The sequence below is a fragment of the Pan paniscus genome, chromosome 7, assembly GCF_029289425.2.
Source record: "Pan paniscus chromosome 7, NHGRI_mPanPan1-v2.0_pri, whole genome shotgun sequence".
Classification (NCBI taxonomy): Eukaryota; Metazoa; Chordata; class Mammalia; order Primates; family Hominidae; genus Pan; species Pan paniscus.
Genome location: NC_073256.2, coordinates 157,971,165 through 157,991,274, shown reverse-complemented (window position 1 = coordinate 157,991,274; position 20,110 = coordinate 157,971,165). Strand labels below are relative to the sequence as shown.

The 20,110-nt window shown below is 47.4% G+C and overlaps 1 protein-coding gene across 4 annotated transcripts in view; it reads left to right on the top strand.

Moving 5' to 3' along the window:
- AGO2 (argonaute RISC catalytic component 2) overlaps positions 1 to 20,110 on the top strand; it is a 116,144-nt gene that overhangs the window by 38,780 nt on the left and 57,254 nt on the right. For 2 of the 4 annotated variants that reach the window (XM_034966651.4, XM_034966652.3), the window contains one exon: positions 12,236 to 12,428. In XM_034966651.4, the coding sequence (XP_034822542.1) occupies positions 12,236 to 12,428 (193 nt within the window). Of the gene's footprint in view, positions 1 to 8,693; positions 8,812 to 9,362; positions 9,385 to 12,235; positions 12,429 to 20,110 lie in introns of those variants that run through there. The other 2 variants (XM_034966653.3, XM_063606924.1) reach the window with 2 other exon arrangements.

Here is a 20,110-nt window from a genome sequence, read left to right as displayed (position 1 = left end):
TGCTGAGTTTTTTTTTCTTCTATACAGTTCCTCTGTGAGTTCCCTTTAACCATGACGTAAAACCCATTTTGTGGCTTTAGTCTTCTATTTCAAACAACATGTTCACCAGCAACGGTGCAGAACAGTGGGACGCACTCTGGGGCCAGGGTGCCTGTCTGCACCTTGGCTGGCTGGCACCCTCAGGCAGGTCCCCCTGGGCTGGTGGGCACCAGGGGAGTTCTCCCGGACAGGGTTGTGTCTCGCAGGATGAGACAGCGGTCACGACGACACAGCAGCCATGCGATGACGTGGGCCCGTCCCCCACCCCGGCCACTTGCCTCTCCCCTGCTGCTCCACCGACTCCTCCCAGCCTGCAGGTGACCGGGACGTGCTGCCTCACCTGTAGATACCACTTTGTTCATCTGTGAGACTACGCTGGGAAAATGGGCTCACTGCAGATCTTGCATTGGGTACTTTTTAAATCTCTCTGGGCATCTGTTAAATGGCATAATGACTATCTGTGCTTACATCTTAAGCTTCTATTTTGCTTTTTTGTTTGTTTGAGATGGAGTTTTGCTCTTGTTGCCCAGGCTGGAGTGCAATGGTGCCATCTCAGCTCACTGCAACCTCCGCCTCCAGGGTTCAGGTGATTATCCCATCTCAGCCTCCCGAGTAGCTGGAATTACAGGCATGCGCCACCGCGCCCAGCTAATTTTGTATTTTTAGTAGAGACAGGGTTTCACCATGTTGGTCAGGCTGGTCTCGAACTCGTGACCTCAGATGGTCTGCCCGCCTTGGCCTCCCAAAATGCTGAGATTACAGGGCATGAGCCACCACACCCAGCCAGCTTCTGTTTTCTTTAACTTAGGGATATATCAGAGAAAAATAGAATGATGTATCCAATACTCATCCTTCTCCCAGAGTTTGTTCATTTTTAAAAAATAATTTAGTTTTAAATAACAAATATAATAAACCTACTTAAAAAATACAGAAGCACAGGCCATGTGCAGTGGCTCACGCTGTAATCCCAACACTTTGGGAGGCCGAGGCAGGAGGATCGCTTGAACCCAAGAGTTTGAGACCAGCCTGGACAACACAGGCGGGCTCCATCTCTATAATATGTGTGTATGTGTGTGTGTATATATATAATATATATATTATATAATATATATAATATAATATATTATATAATATATATAATATAATATATTATATAATATATATAATATAATATATTATATAATATATATAATATAATATATTATATAATATATATAATATAATATATTATATAATATATATAATATAATATATTATATAATATATATAATATAATATATTATATATTATATATAATATATATTATATATTATATATAAAATTATTATATAATTTATATATTATATATTATATATAAAATTATTATATAATTTATATATTATATATTATATATAAAATTATTATATAATTTATATATTATATATTATATATAAAATTATTATATAATTTTATACATAATATATATTATATAATACATAATATATATAATTATTATATAATATATAATTATAATATAAATAATTATAATATATACAATTATATATAATATAATTGTATATAATATAAATAATTATAATATATACAATTATATATAATATAATTGTATATAATATAAATAATTATAATATATACAATTATATATAATATAATTGTATATAATATAAATAATTATAATATATACAATTATATATAATATAATTGTATATACAATTATATATAATATATAACATTTATATATTATATAATATAATATTTAACATTTATATATTATATAATATAATATTTATATATAATTATGTATATTTTATATGTCAGGCTATATATATAATATATATAGCCTGGCATATAAATAATATATATATAATATATATATATTATATATATAGCCTGGCATGGTGGCACACGCCTGTAGTCCCAGCTATTTGGGAGGCTGGGACAGGAGGATCACTTGAGCCCTATGATCGCACCACTGCACTTCAGCTTCGGCAACAGAGTGAGATTCTGTCTCATAAGATAAAATAATAAATAAAATAAGATATAAAACGAATAAATAGAAGCATAGAGAAGAGTGGAAAGACTATAGCTTGACCACTCAGGAATAATCACGATAAATATTTTGTTTTATAATTCTTCCTTAAGTTTTCCCTTTCATACCCCAAATGTGTATGTGTGCATAATATAGGACAGATGGGATTGCATCAAACACCATTCTGAAGCTTTTTCCCACTTACCAGCACATGGAGCTCTTGCCGTGTGATCGATGGAGAAGCAGTGTCACTGAACTGTCCTCACAGTTCATTTAACCCATTTTCTCCTGATGGACCTTTCAGTCCTTCTCAGTCTTTTCGTGTGTAGACGCCTGGGTATTTCCTTAGGACAAATGCCTAGGTGTTGAGTTACCAGATCAAAAGGCTTGTAATTTTAAAAGCCTTCTGAAACAAGCTTGAAATCTCCCCACATGGATGGGAGTGGCCATTTTTTCTCATGCACTATCCAGTCATATCCCTCACCATTTCCTGTTGGAGTTTTTGATTTCATTAATTTATATAAACTCTGTATATGTACGTTTATACCTTTAGGTTTGTGTATTTATGATGTCATAAAAATTTCCCAGTTTGTCATGCAATTAGAGAAATACACACACACACACACACACACACACACACACAGTTTTTTTCTTTCCGTCGAGATGGGGTCTCACTGTGTCAGCCAAGCTGGAGGGCAGTGGTGTGATCTCGGATCACTGCAGCCTTGACCTCCCCAGGCTCAAGTGATCCTCCCATCTCAGCACCCCCGAGTAGCTGGGACTACAGATGCATGCCACCATGACTGGCTAATTTTCTATTTATTTTTATTTTTTATTTTTTTTTGTACAGATGGGATTTCGCCATGTTTCCCAGGCTAGTCTCGAACTTGTGGCCTCAAGTGATCCACCTGCCCCGGCCTCCCAAAGTGCTGAGATTACAGGTGTGAGACACCACACCCAGCCAAAAATCATCTTTTGCAACCTCTTTTTGGTTCTAAGAAAGAGGGCCGGGCATGGTGGCTCATGCCTGTAATCCCAGAAAGAGCATTCCCACCCCAAAACTATAAAAGGTTATTAAATTTTAAAATATTTCTGTGGATATTTTTGTTCCATTTAAAAATACTATCTATTTACAGTTTCTATTTGAAATTTATTTTGTAATAGGATGTGAGAGGGAGCTCACCTTATTTTTTTCCTTCAAATATTCAGAAAATTGTTCCGACTGAGTTATTTCTCTCCTGTCCCCTTAACTGGCAAGCCCCCTCCAGCCAACCCGAGTGCTGCCAGTGGCTTGCCTGCCCATTCAGGGAGATGGTGATGGTTTTCCTCCCTGCCCTCTTCTGAAGACGAGCGCCCTGAGAGCAGGAGTAGGAGGTGCTCAGGCAGTGTAGGGTGAGTGGCATCGTGCGTTGAGGTAGAGTTTAGGAAACCCTTAGTGCAGGGCTTGGCACCGGCAGACCTCACTGGTGGGCAGGTATTCTGTGCTCGTAGACGGAACTGAGTGAACCTGGTGAGGATGGATTGTCATGCATTTTGTTCCTCCAGCTCCTTTTGTTTGATTTAAGCATAGTTGTTTTCGATTCAAGGCAGCGTGGCCTGGTGGCAAGGCTTGTGTGCTCTGGTAGCCGTGAGTGCTGTGTGTGAATCCCAGCTCTACCTGTCGGGTGTCCTTGCAGACACCTCGGACCACGTCTGTAGGATGGGGATCCCGCCTGCCTTGCCCGTGGTAAGGATTAAAGGAGCTGATTTGCCTGAAGGTGTCTGCATTGTACCTGATGCAATGGTGGTGGCCGTTGCTTCTTCAATTATGGGAACTTATGTTAAAAAGGGAAGTAAACATTTTATGTAAATATTGAGAAATGTACTAGGGATCTAGGATGAATCCGTTACCGTAAAAGGGCACAAAGTTTTTTGTTTTTTTTTTTTTTTTAACTTTCCTAGCTGCTTAGCACAGATACGAGGCATGAGGGTGGCAGATCAGTGTATGTCGGCTGGGCACAGTGGCTCACGCCTGTAATCCCAGCACTTTGGGAGGCCGAGGCGGGTGGATCACCTGAGGTCAGGAGTTTGAGACCAGCCTGGCCAACATGGTGAAACCCCGTCCCTACTAAAAATACAAACATTAGCTGGGTATGGTGATGCACGCCTGTAATCCCAGCTACTCGGGAAGCTGAGGTGGGAGAATCACTTGAACCCAGGAGGCAGAGGTTGCAGTGAGCCGAGATCGCACCACCGCACTCCAGCCTGGGCGGCAGCGAGACTCCATCTCAAAAAAAAGTTTTTGTCTATTTTTATTGATACGTAATAGGTGTATATATTTTCAGGGAACATACATGTGATAGGTAGGTCAGATTCTTGTATGTTTTGGGTGAAAAAAGGATTCAGTTTGAAGAACAAGACTCTTTCTGAAGTACAAGAGATGTCACATGGACCCACATCAGGGCGGTCAGCTGATTTGATGGCTGATGTTGGTGGAGGGGCAAACTGGAAATCACAGTCCTAGCCTTGTGGTCTGCTGCCCAGGTGCCCTGGCTGTCACCTCACCCCATGGAGCTCCTGGCTCCTCAGCTGTGCAATGAAGACAAGTCCAAGAGCGAGGACATGAGAAGAGACAAGAATGTGCTGGAAGTCTTGTACTGGAGTAATGTTGATGCTGGAGAAATGCTGGCTTCTTAGTTGAAACAGGCTGGGTGCCGTGGCTCACGCCTGGAATCTCAGCACTTTGGGAGGCCAAGGCAGGAGGATCACTTGAGGCCAGGAGTTTGAGACCAGCTTGGGTGACATAGCAAGACCCCTGTCTCTACTAAAAAGGATAAAATATAAAATAAACAAACAGTAAAGACTATTTGTAAAAGGTAGAGTAATAGCCTTCCTATGGATGCCTTATGGTTTTGTCCTAAAAACACTTGGGATTGAGTCATAAACCCATAAGGCATTTTTACTAAGAGTTGGTGTAACAACAAGATATTCTTTTATTCATCTGAGTATTCATTCAGTCAACGGTTGCACAAAAACAGACACAGTCCTTGCTATATTGCAATGCCTACATTCTAGTGGGAGAGGCAGATACAGAGTCGGAATCACAAAAGAAATCTAGAGTTGAAACCAGAAAAGGCTGCAGAGAAGAGTCAGAGAAATGTACGCGTAAGGCATTCTTCATGTCTCCACTGAGAGGTGTCAGGCTTCGAGCAGCCCTGGACCAGCATGCGGGTCTGTCTTGGTAGGGCCGGTGGTTGAGATGCTGTGGTCTCATCAGTTGCCTCGATTGGGGAATGTTTCTGTAGGAGATAACTTATATTTTACCAGTATTCCTTTAATTCCTCTTTGTCTTTATTATAGTATTTTTTTTTTTTTTTTGAGACAGAGTTTTGCTCTTGTTGCTCAGGCAGGAGTACAAGGGTGTGATCTCAGTTCACTGCAACCTCCACCTCCCAGGTTCAAGTGATTCTCCTGCCTCAGCCTCCCAAGTAGCTGGGACTACAGGTGCCTGCCACCATGCCTGGCTAATTTTTGTATTTTTAGTAGAGATGAGGTTTCACCATGTTGGTCAGGCTGGCCTTGAACTCCTGACCTCAGGTGATCCACCTGCCTCAGCCTCCCAAAGTGCTGAGATTACAGGCTTGAGCCACTGTGCCTGGCCTTATTACAATATTTCTAATATTGTTCAGTAAAGACAGATGGTGGATCAAAGAGGATGTTTTTGACTTGTGAGGAAAAATGTATTCATAATTTATGGGGAAAAGTTTTCTTCGTAAAGATCACAGGGGTGGCTTTCAGGACCATTTCTCAAAGAGATAATGGTGGTTGCAGTTTCAGGTTGAACCACAAACATTTATTTTAAAAAACCCCAACAGGAAATTCCGTGTTGATGGTTAGTCATCTGCGGGAGCTTAGGTGTTTGTTTATAGTCAGTCCTAGACTGTACGGGTGTGTCATGCTCTTCCTGTGCACGCTGTATTGCTCACTAAAATAAGGTTAACATATTTTCAGGCTATTACTCATTAAACCAAAAGAGGGGAGCAAGTGGTTTAGGGGTGATCATCAGTCTGATCTGGAGGCGCAGGCTGCCTGCATCGGCCTCAGCAGCAGCATTCCAGTCTTCCCTGGGGGGGGGGTTCTCCCTGCTCTCCTTGCCCAGCACCTTCTACAGCCCCTGCCTTTGGGGTGACTGCTCCCCTGCTCACGTTGCCTCCCATGGCCCATTCTTTTGGTGTTGCCAAGAACCAGGCTGAGACAGGTTGGAAATGCTCCAATAATTTCTACTCAGGGAGAACAGAAACGAAAGCCTTCCAGGAACCGCGCCTGCAGAACACAGAAGTGCTCAACAGAAGTGCGAAGATGCTGCTGAGGACAGCTCCGCTGCCCCCGCTGTGAGGACTGCCCCCACCCGGGGCTGCACCCAGAGCTTCCTTCCCTCCTTCATTCCGACCCAGGCTTCCCATGGGCCCAAGGGAGTGAAGGCAAAAGCTCCTTGTCAGGGTGCGGATGCAGCCAGGGAGCAGTGGTGGATGGCTACATCCTGTGTCCCCATGCCCACAGGAGGAGGGTAGGGGCCGTTTCCTAAGCTGGGACCCATGAGGTCCTGAGGCTGCAGCAGGATCTGTCCCCAGGGCAAAGGGGGCCTAGGGCTCTGGTCATGGCCCGCGTTCCCCGGAACGTCTTCTCTGAGCCTGTGCACCCACTCCCTGTTGCCACATTGAGACCCCCTTGGTGGCATCAGCTGGCTCCTGAGACGATGCCCCTGGTTCCGAGGAGCACTGATGCAGTGGCTCCTGCTCAGGGCTGGAGGGTGCACTCTTCCTTCCTGATGCAGAGCTCTGGCTAGAGGCAGGAGCAGCCTCCCCTGTGGAGGTGGGTGACCGGTGGCCAGCGAGGTGGGTTCTGTTGACTCCCTTCCACCGTGGGGCATGTTTGTGCCTCCGCTTCCTCGGCGTCCATTTTCGGACAGGTTTTGTGGCCAGAAACCTGGGACCCCCATCTGTGCCTCTGCTTCCTTGGTATCCATATTTGGATGGGTTCTGTGGCCAGGGACCTGGGACCCCCATCTGTGCCTCCGCTTCCTCGGCGTCCGTGTTTGGGCAGGTTCTGTGGCCAGGGACCTGGGACCCCCAAAGTGCGAGGGTTCCTTTTCCTCCCCGTCTTGTCACATTTGACTTTTGGTGTGTCCTCACAGATCTGGGGGGCTCCAGAGCCCCTGTCGAGGTCAGTTTGCCCCAGTTTGGGAGTCAGACCGGGGGGAGGGGGTAGAACGCATCAGCTGGGGACCCAGCTCCAGCCATCCCTGCACAGCTGTGACGCCTGGGCCAGACGCGTCTCTGTGAACGTGGGCTGGGTGAGGCTTTGACTTTGGCTCACCGTGGGCTCATTGGTGGCCCGGGCCTGGCATGGGAGACAGCATACAGTTGTCTGCACTCCGGCTAACAGGAGCAGATGTTCCGTCTGCATTCCCAGCACACATTCTGAGACCGTCTCTGTCCATTTCACCAAAAAAGCTGCCATGACTGTGTTTAGCATCAACTTGGGTGGCCATAAGGGAGGCTTGCTTGTGTAGACAACAGGTGAGTTGTCACCCTCGTGTCCTGATTTTAGCAGGAGAGTACAGCTTGATAGCATCTACTCTCTGGTCTGTACTCACTGAGCCATCACTCCGTCCTGTTCTGCGGCTCGTGCTGACGGCACGGATCTCGGTGGCTGCTGTGCCATTGCCTGACCAGGGCATCCTGTCCTGGCATCACAGAGACCATGTCTGCAGCTGGCTTGGCCCAGGGTATGGCACAGAAGTGTTTAGCAGCCCTGAGCTATCCTTCTCACTTTCTTTGGCCTGCACATTTTCTGGCTGATGCCCAGTGTAATGAATGCAGAGTTCTAGGAGGACCATCGGGAAGCATGGCTTTGAATAATGACTCACTTTGGAGCTCTGGAAACAGCTTTGCGTGTCATTTGGGTGGCAGATGTTTAACCGTTTACATCCCCTGATTCATGGGTGCTGAGCACTGGGCCGGCTTCCTAGGAGACAGCCATGGGCCCCTGTGCCAGCCTCACAGCGAGGCTGCCACCCAAGCTCAGGTGGCAGCTGCGCAGCCTATGGGTGCTGACCCGGGCCTGTGGTTCACTCGCCGGTAGCCAAAGCGGCTTCACGGAAGAGCTGGGCTATTCATTTATTTAATGACTCTGAATTTCTGCAGCTGCTCTCCCCACCTCAGGGTACACGTCTGCGGGGAATCCTGGCAGGCCTGCACTTTATTCTTCATGCACCAACTTTCCCCCATCCCTGTCCCTTACTTAGATGGCCCTCAGGGCAGGTGGCACAGAGTCTGCTCCACATCCCTCCCTGAAAAGTCGGGGAGGAGCCAACTCCGAAAGGAGTTTCTTCAGGGGACCACCTGCTCCTGCAGGAGGCTCGCCTGCCGCCCACCTCTGCTGACGTCCGCTGTGTATACTGAAATTTTTTGTTCCCCGTGACCCAGTTGCTCACACAGGAAGCCGATTACTCATTCACTATTTTTCCCTTTCACTGTGTGAGATGCGGCTCTAAAAATGGAATCTTAAACAAATGTGCTGAGTGATGCCGATTCAGTGAACACGGCACGGCTGTGTACATGACGCTGCGCTGGGTTCCGGGCCTTGCCCTCCGAACTCGCTCTCTAAGGAATGGGTATGGCCTTAAGTGCAGAGGGCCCGCCAGCCCTGGGCCCCCGGGAGCCATCGCCCCTCCCAGGAGCAGCTGAGGTCCCTTCCAACCACAGGTACACCTTACTTTATTGCCCTGCACAAAGAATGTATGCTTTTTTCCTTCCTTCCTTCCCTCCCTCCCTCCCTCCTTTCCTCCTTCCTTCCCTTCCTCCTTTCCTCCCTCCCTCCCTCCCTCCCTCTCTCCCTCCCTGCCTCACTCCCTTCTTTACTCCCTCCCTCCTTCCCTCACAAATGGAATGTTTGTAGTAGGCTGAGGAACTCTTTTGGCGCCATTCTTCCAGTAACATGTGCTCACTTAGTGTCTCTGTCAGCATTTTTTAAGCAATAAAATATTTTTAAATTAAGATATGTACATTATTTACACACAATGCTATTACACACTTGGTAGACTACAGTATAGTGCAAACAACTTTTATATGCACTGGGACACCAAAGCATTGGTGTGACCTGCTTTATTGTGGCAATCTGGAGCCGAGCCTGCAGTGTGACTGAGGTGTGCTGTGCTAGAATCCTGGGATTCCTGAATGAAAGGATTTGCCTTTCTGTTCCCAAAGGTTTCAACCTTCAATGCAGAGACAAGACTAACACTTATGGAAGCAACTGGAAGCCCATTTAAAATAAGACTGGTTAGTTGCCGTGTAGGACATGTGGCAGGGCATGCCACCTGTGGCCTGGGGAGGAGGTGCCCGTGGGGTGTCTGGAGAGAGCGTCCACGGAGAGGTGGAACCTCGATTACTCCTTGGAGCATCCTTGGAGGATGGAGGAGATGGGGGAGGATGGCTGCTTCCAGTGGGCCTGGAAGTAGTGGGGAGGTGAGGTCGAGTCTTGGATGCAGGCCAGGGATTTGGGACTCGGCTGTTGGACAGGCAGTGGGAGCCAGGACCTGCTCCATGAATGCCAGTGTGGTGGCATCTTCTTGGTGAAGGCATCCCAGATGTCTCCTCCTTGTGGGCTTTCGTTTCTTTAACAGAGAGCACATGGAGAGTGCATCCCTAGGTGGTGTTAGAATTCCCTTTTGGAACCATCCGTGTCAAATGTGACAAGTGCGTATGTGGCCCATCCGTGTCTTGTGGCCTCTTGTACATGTGGTCCACACCTTGGTGCATTATTCACCTGTCGGGGCCAGGGGCTCACAGCCCAGGGTGGGCATCCAGTGCCCTTCTTGTCATCCCCATCTTCCTCGTGCATGGGGGTTGTGTCTGCACACTTCTGCTCTGTCTGCTCTTGCACGCTTTGGCTTTGATCCTCCAGCTTGTATCTGCAGCTTACATGTGGGACTCCCTGTGAGTGATCAGAGTAGATTTCAGGCACCGCAAGGTCTCAGGCCTGCAGAGGCGTCCTTGGCAGTGGAGTTGCCTTCCTGAAGGTACGGGAAGGTGGACCTTCCCTGGCCCCTCTGCCTGGAAAACTTTTACATCTTTAACTTGTAATTTTATATTCCACGTGCCTTCACGTGAAGTATCAGTATTTTCATTATTGAAAGCTAGAAGCAAGAAAGAACTATCTTAGGAAATTGCATATTTTATGGATTACCGCTGTGTTTTCCCATTGCCTTTATTCACAGGGGTTAGTACCAGGCTGCGTGCAGGTTTCCCGCCTCCCATGCCAGGTGTTGCAGAGCAGGTAGTCTCGGGGAAGCCTTCTTAGGAGAAATAGGGTCAGCCTGAGCCCTGGGCCCGAGCTGCGTCTGTGCCTGGACTCTGCTTGGGGGCCTGGTGGAGGGGCCTGGTTTGGAGCCGGCCCGGCAGCTTTGCTTCACCTGCAAGTAGCTCGTGTTCCAGCCCAAAACCTTCTTGCAGCCAGCGGTGTGCCCCTTTGTGGTATGGTTGTGAGGCTCGGTTAAGTAACTGCATGAGCACCTTGTAAGCTGGGAGTCACCGAAGGACAGTGACTCTCCTCCCCGAGAGGAGCGTGCCCGACCCTGAAATCGAGATTGGCCACAGGGCCGGATTCCCGGGCTCTGTCCTAGACGTTTCCTGGGAGCCGTCTCACTGGGTGGTTGGAGCCACCTGAGAACAGGGCCACGTGTTGGCAAGCGCTTTGTTCTACTCCGGTGTGGCGTAGAGAGAAGCTCAGTCGGTCCTCAAGGGAGTGGCTGTCTCCACTGAACCCACCTGGACTGTGATGTCCACTCCCTGTCACGGTCAGGGTCCTTGCTGGGAAGGATCTTGGTGAGCTGCTGAGCTTATGAAAAGTCATCAGACGTCATCCTGTGGATGACTGACACCTGGAAACTGTCCCTGGTGTCAGCATGGGCGCTGCTTGAGGACTCAGTTTGTTTGTTTGTTTTATTTATTTATTTAGAGATGGAGTCTCGCTCTGTCACCCAGGCTGGAGTGCAGTGGCATGATCTCGGCTCACTGCAACCTCCGCATTCAAGCGGTTCTCCTGCCTCAGCCTCCTGAGTAGCTGGGACTACAGGCACGTGCCACCACATCCAGATAATTTTTGTATTTTTAGTAGAGATAGGGTTTCACCATGTTGGCCAGGCTGGTCTCAAACTCCTGACCTCAGGTAATCTACCCGCCTCAGCCTCCCAAAGTGCTGGGATTATAGGTGTGAGCCACTGCACCCAGCCTGACTTTATTTTTGTAGCCTTGGCCCAGGGCATGGTGCCCAGCCCACAGGGGCACCCGCTGAGTGCCATTGAAGGGTGGAGTGTCGTGGAAGTCTGTAGATGTGTCATCTATGAAGTCATGGCGACTTGGTGGAAGGCCATGCTGCCATGACCATTTCCAAATGGTGTAACTCAGTGAGTTTAATAACCTTGAAAGCATGTTAGTTTTCTCATAGGAAACAAACAAACAAAAAAACAAATAATTCAAGGAGTCTCTGAGTTTTTCTAGGTCAGAAATACAGTAAGAACAGCTCATATTATTTTTAGTAGAGTTCTTTTTCTTTCCAGTGAATGTCAATAGGGATTGAAGTACATGTGATTTTTTTTAAATGGAGAAGGGTTGTCTTTTTTTTAAACAGACATTTGAGTGAAAATTGAAAGCGTTCTATTATTGAAAAATGTTTATTTTTGTAAATCTACATTTTGAACTTTACTAATATGGAGCCACTGAAAACTTGAGTTGGGATGAAGTTTCTGCCGCTTATGCATAGTAAAAAGCGCTTCCTGAGTAAACGAGCGGTTTAAGCAGCAGCAAGGGAGGGGCACCGCCTTGACACTTTTGGGCTCTTTGCCTTGTCTCCCGTGCTAGTAATTCATGCTGCCTCATCTCTCCAGTGTCTGAGACAGGAAGAAAGAACAGGAATGGACATAGCAAGTTTGATCACCAATGAGTTGTTATGATACATTTTAAGTACATTATTGGCTTGACGTTGAGACGCCTCCTCTGTGGAATGCAATATTGGCCTGGACGTGAATGGAAACGGCAGAGGGGGGCATATAGTGGCTTGGGGCCGCGGGATGGGAAGGGCCGCAGAGCAAGCCTGCTCCCCCGTTAATGGGTGTTCTCTCTGCCATTCCAGCACTTGCACCTCCTGCGCCGCCGCCCCCCATCCAAGGATATGCCTTCAAGCCTCCACCTAGACCCGACTTTGGGACCTCCGGGAGAACAATCAAATTACAGGCCAATTTCTTCGAAATGGACATCCCCAAAATTGACATCTATCATTATGAATTGGATATCAAGCCAGAGAAGTGCCCGAGGAGAGTTAACAGGTATTACGTTTCATCCTTCATGACCTGTGTAAGTGGTCTGCGCGGACAGACACGGCATTTAAACTAATCAACTCTGAAATTCTCAGCAGATCCATCTGGGTTTTTTCCAGAACGTTTCAGCTGCATTTGCTTTTCAAAAACAGTTTTTCAGAGTCAAACCTACGGATTGAAAAAAATATATATATAAATATATACCAAGTTTTTGTATTGAGACACAGTTTCAGGATAGTGAAATACATACATCGTAAATGCACAACTGGAAGAATTTCAACAAATGTATATACTGATCACCCTAGAAAGTTGCCTCATACCCTCTTCCGGTTACCCCCAGCCCCTAAAGTCACGGCATTCTGATGTGTGTCACATACATTAGTTTCCAGGTCTGTATAGTGACACACCCTCAATCCCGACTGCTTTTACTCAGCAGAATTTATGAGACCCACCTGCGCCATTGTGTGTATTTGTAGCTTATTTTTATTGCTAAAGAATACTCTATTGCCTATTTCGTAGTCTGTTTTTCATCTTCCTTTTAAACACATGGGCAGTCTAGGCTGTGGCCATTATGAATAAGACTGCTGTGAACGTCCTTGTTGAAGTTCTTTTTGTGGAGGTGTTTTCGTCTCTCTTAAATAAATACCTAGGAGTAGAATTGCTGGGCCGAAGGGCAGCTGTGCGTTTAGCTGCATGTGAACCTGCCAAATAAATGGTGTTCCCATGCTCCCGTCACGTTTTCCTCCCGTCAGCTCCGCTGAGTGTTTCCGAGGCCACCCACCCCCACCAGCACGCGGTGTGGTCAGGCGTGTTTTTTTGTGTGTTTCGGTGGGTGAGTAGTGGTTTCTCATTGTGGTTAATTTTCATTTCTCTGGTACCTGATGAGCTGAGCATCTTTCCATGTGTTTATATATTATTTTCATCGATTAAGCGATATATTATTTCCAGCAAAGTGTTGAAGTATTTTGCCTGTTTTGTTTTGTTTTTTTTTACTGAGTTTCTTGTCTTTTTGTTATTGATCCGTGAGAGTTTTTAGTATATTCTAGATGTACATTGCATTTGTAAGCATCCTCCGGAGCGACAGAACCAATAGGATAGAGATACAGTCATGTACCGCATGACAACGTTTGGCCAGTGACAGACACATATACCACCGTGGTCCCAAAAGATTGTAAGGGAGCTGAAATCATAGCCCACGTAACGTAGTAGAGCAATGCGCTACCCTTTCTGAGTTTAGATTTTTTTATTTTTTCTTTTGAGATGGAGTCTTGCTCTGTCACCCTGGAGTCCAGTGGCATGAACTCAGTTCACTGTAGTCTCCACCTCCTGGGTTCAAGCGATTCTCCTGCCTCATCCTCCCGAGTAGCTGGGATTACAGGCACCTGCCACCACACCTGGCTAATTTTTTGTATTTTTAGTAGAGACAGGATTTCACCATATTGGCCAGGCTACTCTTGAACTCCTGACCTCAAGTGATCTGCCTGCTTCAGCCTCTCAGAGTGCTGGGATTACAGGCATGAGCCACTGGGCCCGACCTAGGTATATGTAGATGTACACATCCTTACCATGGTGTTACAATTGCCTGCCGTGTTCAGCAGTCGTGTGCTGTACAGGTTTGCCGCCTAGGTGTGTGGTAGACTCTACCTCCTGGGTATATGTAAATATACTCTATGATGTTCACACTGCAATGAAATCGCCTGAGTGAATTTCTCAGGCCATATCCCCATGGTTAAGCCACGCATGACTGTACATATATCTGTAGATATGAGAGGGGATTTATTAGGGGAATTGGCTCACATGATTGTAGAGGCTAAGATGTCCCACAGCAGGCCATTTACAAGCTGGAGACCCTGGAGTGTCAGTAGCGGGGCTCAGGCCAAGTCTGAAAGCCTTATAATCAGGGAAGCCAAAGACCTGGAACCCACAGGGCTGCTGCTATAAGTCCTAGAGCCCAAAGGCCAAGGGAGCCTGAAGTTCTGATGTCCGAGGCAGGAGGAAGACAGTGCCCCAGCCCCAGGAGGGAGAGAAGAAATCACTCTTTCTCTCCTTTTTTTTCTGTCTGTGCCCCCAGCTGATTGGATGGCACTACCCACACTGGGGGCAGATCCCCACCTGGTCCCTGACTAACACGCAGTCTCCTCTGGAAGCAGCCACACAGACATGCCCAGAAGTCAAGCTTTACCAGTTCTCTGGATTATTCTTTAATCTAGACACATTGGCACCTAAAAATCACCATCATACAAGTCTATACTGGGAATATTTTCTCCTAGTCCAAAGTTTGTCATCTCACCTTCCTGATGGTGTCTTTCTTTTAATGAGTAGAACTTTTTAGTTTTGTTGAAGTCCAATTTATAAATTTTTAAAAATAGCTGTTACATAGTGTATTCTCTCTAGGAAATTTTTGCCTACCTAGGGATCATAAAGATATTCTCCTGTTTTTATTTTAGAATTATAGTTTTTGCTTGCATATTTAGTCCACGATCCATCTTGAATTAATTTTTATGTATGGTGTGAGGTAAGGGTCTGTTGAAAATACTTTTCTTTCCCCACTGATTTACCTGTTGACCTTTGAAAAAAATAATTTGATTGTACAGGTTGAGTATCCCTTACTGAAAATGCTTAGGACTAGAAGTGTTTCAAGTTTTCATTTATTTATTTATTTATTTGAATTTTGGAATATTTCCGTTATGCTTACCAGTTGAGCATTGCAGATCTGAAAACCTGACACCCAAAATGCTCCAATGAGCATTTCCTTTGAGCGTCATGTTGGTGCTCATAAAGTTTCAGATTTTGGAGCATTTTGGATTTGGGGTTTTCAGATTAGGGGTGCTCAACCTGTATATGTGTGTGGATCTATTTCTGGATTCTCTTCTGTGTTGTCTTTAGGCCAGGAACTCTTGGTCATTTTAACTATAGTTAAGTGGTAAGGCTTGAAATCCGATTAAATAATTCCTCCAAATCTGTTGTTCTTCACAACTGTTTTAGCTATTCTAGATCTATTGCTTTTCCAAGTATATAGAATAATAAATATAAACAACTTATCAATTTCTGCTAGAAAGCCCCTTTGAATTTTTTATTGTGGTCACTATGAATCTAAAGTATGCTATGTTCTTGGATGCTATTATAAATGGTTGTGTAAATTTTTCTTTTCCTGGAATGGTGGGGAGTGACTGCTGTTGAGTATAGTGTTGATTTTTGGGGTGGTAAAAATGTTCTAAGCCATGGTGATGGTTGCAGAACTCTGAATATGCTAAGAGAGAGAATGTCTGGGGACTTAGTTCTCATATCTGTAAAACTAAACAGTTGGATTCACTCAACATGTCCAGAGTATGTTGAGAGTTCTATGAGGTTCTTTAAATATGCACTTACTAAAACCATGTATTTCTGAACAAAAACTATGTGCACCACTGGGTTAAGCAGCTTTCTTTACTAAAGGTCTTCCTAGATCTTTTAGTATATCTCACTGCTGTGTGGCTCTCCATCAGTGGGACTGCTGGTTTGTTTTTGCGTTTCCCTGGGATAGAACCCTGTGTGAATCTGTGATTTAGGGGGTACTCCTAGAACCAGAATGAGAGCATAAAGCAGTATACACATTTCCTTTTTTTTTTTAGAGATAGGATCTTGCTCTGTTGCCCAGGCTGGAGTGCAGTGGCATGATCTGGGCTCACTGCAACCTTCACCTCCTGGGTTCAAGCGATTCTCGTGCCTCAGCTACCCGTCCGGAGTAGCTGGGATTGCAGGCATGCGCCACCACACCCGGCTAATTTTGCATTTTTAGTAGAGACTGGGTTTCACCATGTTGCTCAGGCTGGTCTCAAACTCCTGGCGTCTTGTGATCTGCCTGCCTTGGCCTCTCAAAGTGCTAGGATTACAGGCGTGAGCCTGTTTAGTAGAGACAGGGTTTCACCATGTTGCCCAGGCTGGTCTCAAACTCCTGGCCTCAAGCAGTCTGCTCACCTTGGCCTCCCAAAGTGCTGGGATTACGGGTGTGAGCCACTGTGCCTGGCTCACATTTTCTGGGCTGTTGACTGGTGCGGTAGCAGGGAGGCCCTTAGGCCATCGACCACAGTACACAAGCAGCTTTCTTTTACGAAACTAGGCATGGCCAAGGCTTCGTTATCTGACACCAGAAAGAAGCTGAGGGTGATGAGAACGTGATGTCTTTCCAGGACTGTGCTACTACACTCCTGTGGTTTCCCCTGCCAGGCTCAGGTCACGCAGTTGGTAAGCAGCAAATGCAGGGCAAGAGCTGCATGCACGGGGCCAAGGCCAACCTGCTAGGCTATGAGCAAGCTTGAGAGTGGCTGCCTAGACGTAGGAACCTTTAGGCCCTATCTCAAAATTATAATCAATCAAAACAGCATAGGAAAATGTCAGAAGTAAAATGTTTGTGCTCACAAGACCTGTGTGGGAGCCCTGGCCTACCTCCTGCCTCCTCCCATGACCCACGTTCCTGAGACCCCCCGCTCACACATCAGTTGCAATGCCCTGGGGGTGCAGTGGTGGCTGAGGCAGACACGGCTCCTGTCCCCAGTGGGGAGGTGGATGGTGCTCATGGTCAGCGCCGCTGGAGGGGAGCTCCGAGTGGAAAGGGAGACGAAGGTGGGGCCCTGAGCCCGTCATGAGTCTGGGCTCCTCCGTCGTGCTGCTCAGCATCTCCTTCCCGTTTCTCTTACCACACTGCAGCCTCTGTGAGAGCAAGGATGGCGTCTTAGTCGTGAGTTCCCAAAACCTTGTGCAATGCCCCGGGTAGATGTTTAATGAGTCCAACACAGAGGCTTTATCCAAGGCCATGAGAAAAATGCCCTTGCACCTCAGTCACCTCTGTGACATTCTGACAACTACACAGTGAAGCAGCCTCAGTGCCCTCAGGCCCTGCAGTATAGTCCACCCCTTTCCCGGGGCTGCCGGGGTGGGGTTTGGTGCAAGCAAGACCCCTCCTCCCAGGAGCGTCCCGTACAGCTGTGGGCACCAAGGTGGCTGCACAACACAGCCAGTCTTGAGCCAGCCCCGAGAAAGAATGGGGGCAAGGCCCGCACGACCTAAGCCTTGCTGAAGTCACGTGGGCCTTGCCCCCATGCTCTGTGCCAAGAAGCACGGGTGGGCTGCGAGGAGGAGGTGGGCTGTGAGGAGGAGGTGGGCTCCTCTCCCTTCCCCTGCCCCTCTTCCTCCTTGTTCGTCTTGAGCTCCGTCAAGTGGCCCCAGAAGAACCAGCAGATGCGATGGCCCTGTGCCTGTGGAGCAGGGGGCCAGGCAGCGTGGCTGTGTCACACTCAGCCTTGCGCCTGGAGCTCTGTGACTCTGGGCATGAGCCACTCACGGGAATGCAGGTGGACCCTGCCTCTTTACAAGACAGTCTGGTGCGGGTATTGCGGGTATTAAAGCAGAAACATCGTGTACCCTCTGACCCACCCGTTCTCCTTCTCAGTCTCTATATCTCAAGGAGATGTATAGGATGACTACTCTGAAAAAAAAAAGAACAACAAAAGACACCATCTAAGTATCAGTAGGAAGTGGTGGGTTAGAGGAGTGCGCTGGGGCATGCAGTGTGGTGCTTAGCAGGAGTGGAGTGGGGCTCCCAGGCTGACCTCCAAGCTCAGAAACACAGGCAACTAAGTAGCAAGTGGTTAGGTGGTAACACTAAAGCACATGATTACTGCGTCTGTAGTTCTAGACCTAGTGGCGACATTGTATACAGTTAGGAGGAAAGATCCCAAAGACACAGAGTAGGAAAATGGGCGCCTCAGAAGTGTGGGTTTGATACCATGTGTATAAAAATAATAAAACAATGTATTTCTGGATAGCTGTGTGTTTATGTGAAAGCATAGGTTTGAAAAGGATAAGGTTACTTCTTAGAATGGGGATTGAAATGAGTGGGTACTGTAGACAGACTTTTAGCTTTTTGGTTTTTTTTTTCTTTTTGAAACAGTGTCTCCCTCTGTTACCCAGGCTGGAGTGCAGTGACGCAGTGATGGCTCACTACAACCTCAACCTCCTGAGGTCAAGCAATCCTTCCACCTCAGCCTCCCAAGTAGCTGGGACCACAGGCGCGCACCACCACACTCCACTAATTTTTAAATACGTTGTAGAGACGGGGTCTCTCTGTGTTGCCCAGGCTGGGACTTTTAGCTTTATCGTTATGTGAAACTTTCGGTGAGAATGTATTAAGGCAAAAGCTGTGTAATTAGAAATTAATGAAAGGATGACATTTGTAAAAGAGGGAACCTCTCAGAATTATGACAAAAGGGCAAACAGGCAAACGGGGCAGACACTTGCTTCTCTGCATTAGCAACACGCTCCGGCTTCTGCGAGGCGGCCCCGGCCCTGTGCGGGGTGCTGCTTGGCGCTGCCCTTTCCCTGGGTGGTGACTGAAGAGGGAGCTGTCCCCGCTAAGAACTTGGCAGAATGAGCACTAACAGCTTGGCCGTGGTTCTCCTTTTCCTTCATTTCAACATGGGTCACTCTCTTAGAGGCTGGGGGCCCACTGGTGGACGGAATGCATGCAAATGAACTCCTGGGCTGTCATCTTTTTTGGGAGGTCAAGGGCAAGCCTGAGACCTGGGTGGCCAGCAGAGCTGGCTCTCCAGAAGCAGGGACACTTGCTCACTTTCCAGTGCCTGCGCTGGATCGAAACGAAGAACCAGATTCAGGGACTCCGGGAGCAGGGTCCCCAGGTGGCTCCATGGGCTGGCTGGGAAGTTAGTGCCTCACAGGTACAGTTTCACTTTGGGGAAGTGAGAATCATTTGTGGACAGAGGGTGGTGATGGTCGCACAACAGCATGGACACACTCAATGCCGCTGAACTGAACACTTAGTTGAAATGGTCAATTTTATGTTATCTGTATTTTATCACAGTTTTACAAAGAAAGAAAATTAACTGCCAAATACGTGGTCATGTGTGTTTGAGGAGGGAAGGGACCCCCCGTGTTAGAATTAGGCAGCAAGGTGCCATCCTGCTGCCACAGCCACGAGGTCCACTTTCTCTGCTTTACACAAGATCGGCCCCTCCTCACCCTCAGCAGTGGGCCCCGAGGCACGGGGGCTGCGAGCAGGTGGCCAGGGATGCTCTCTCTGGGCGGCGGAGGCCTGAGTGGTGGCCAGGATTGTCTGCCGGCCGACTCCACGGGTGTGCATTGTCGCCCCTCAGGGCACTGCCTCACTGGCATGACCGGACAGCCTCCTTCTCTTGAGAGATCCGCCCAGCCCAAGCCGCACGCCGTGCTGGGTGTGCAGGATGAGCTGGACCTGACCCCGCCTCCACGGGCCTGCAGGACCGTCAGTGAGCGGAGTGATCATGCCGAGTGCTGGATGGGGCTCGGAACAGTGAGTGTTCATCCAGAGGAGTGTCTCCAGTAGTGGGGCTCGGTTGTATTTCCTTGAATCCTGGGTGTGTGTGGTTGCCTGCCATAAGTCATTGAGAATTGTGTCCTGCCCTCTGTCTCCTGCCACCCCCATCCCTGGGCCTGTTTCTGGGCTCTGGACTCTGGGCTCTGTCCCGAGCTCTCTGCCTGCCCCAGCGCCATGGCCTCCCTCCAGGTGCTCCTCCTCAAGAATACCTGCCAGCCTTTGTCCTCAGATTTCCACTTCTATTTTAGGATGAGTTTGTTAAATCCTATCAAATAAAAATACATCCCTCTCTGGATTTTTACTGAAATTACCTTTATGTAGGCCTATGATCTTTAAAAAAGGT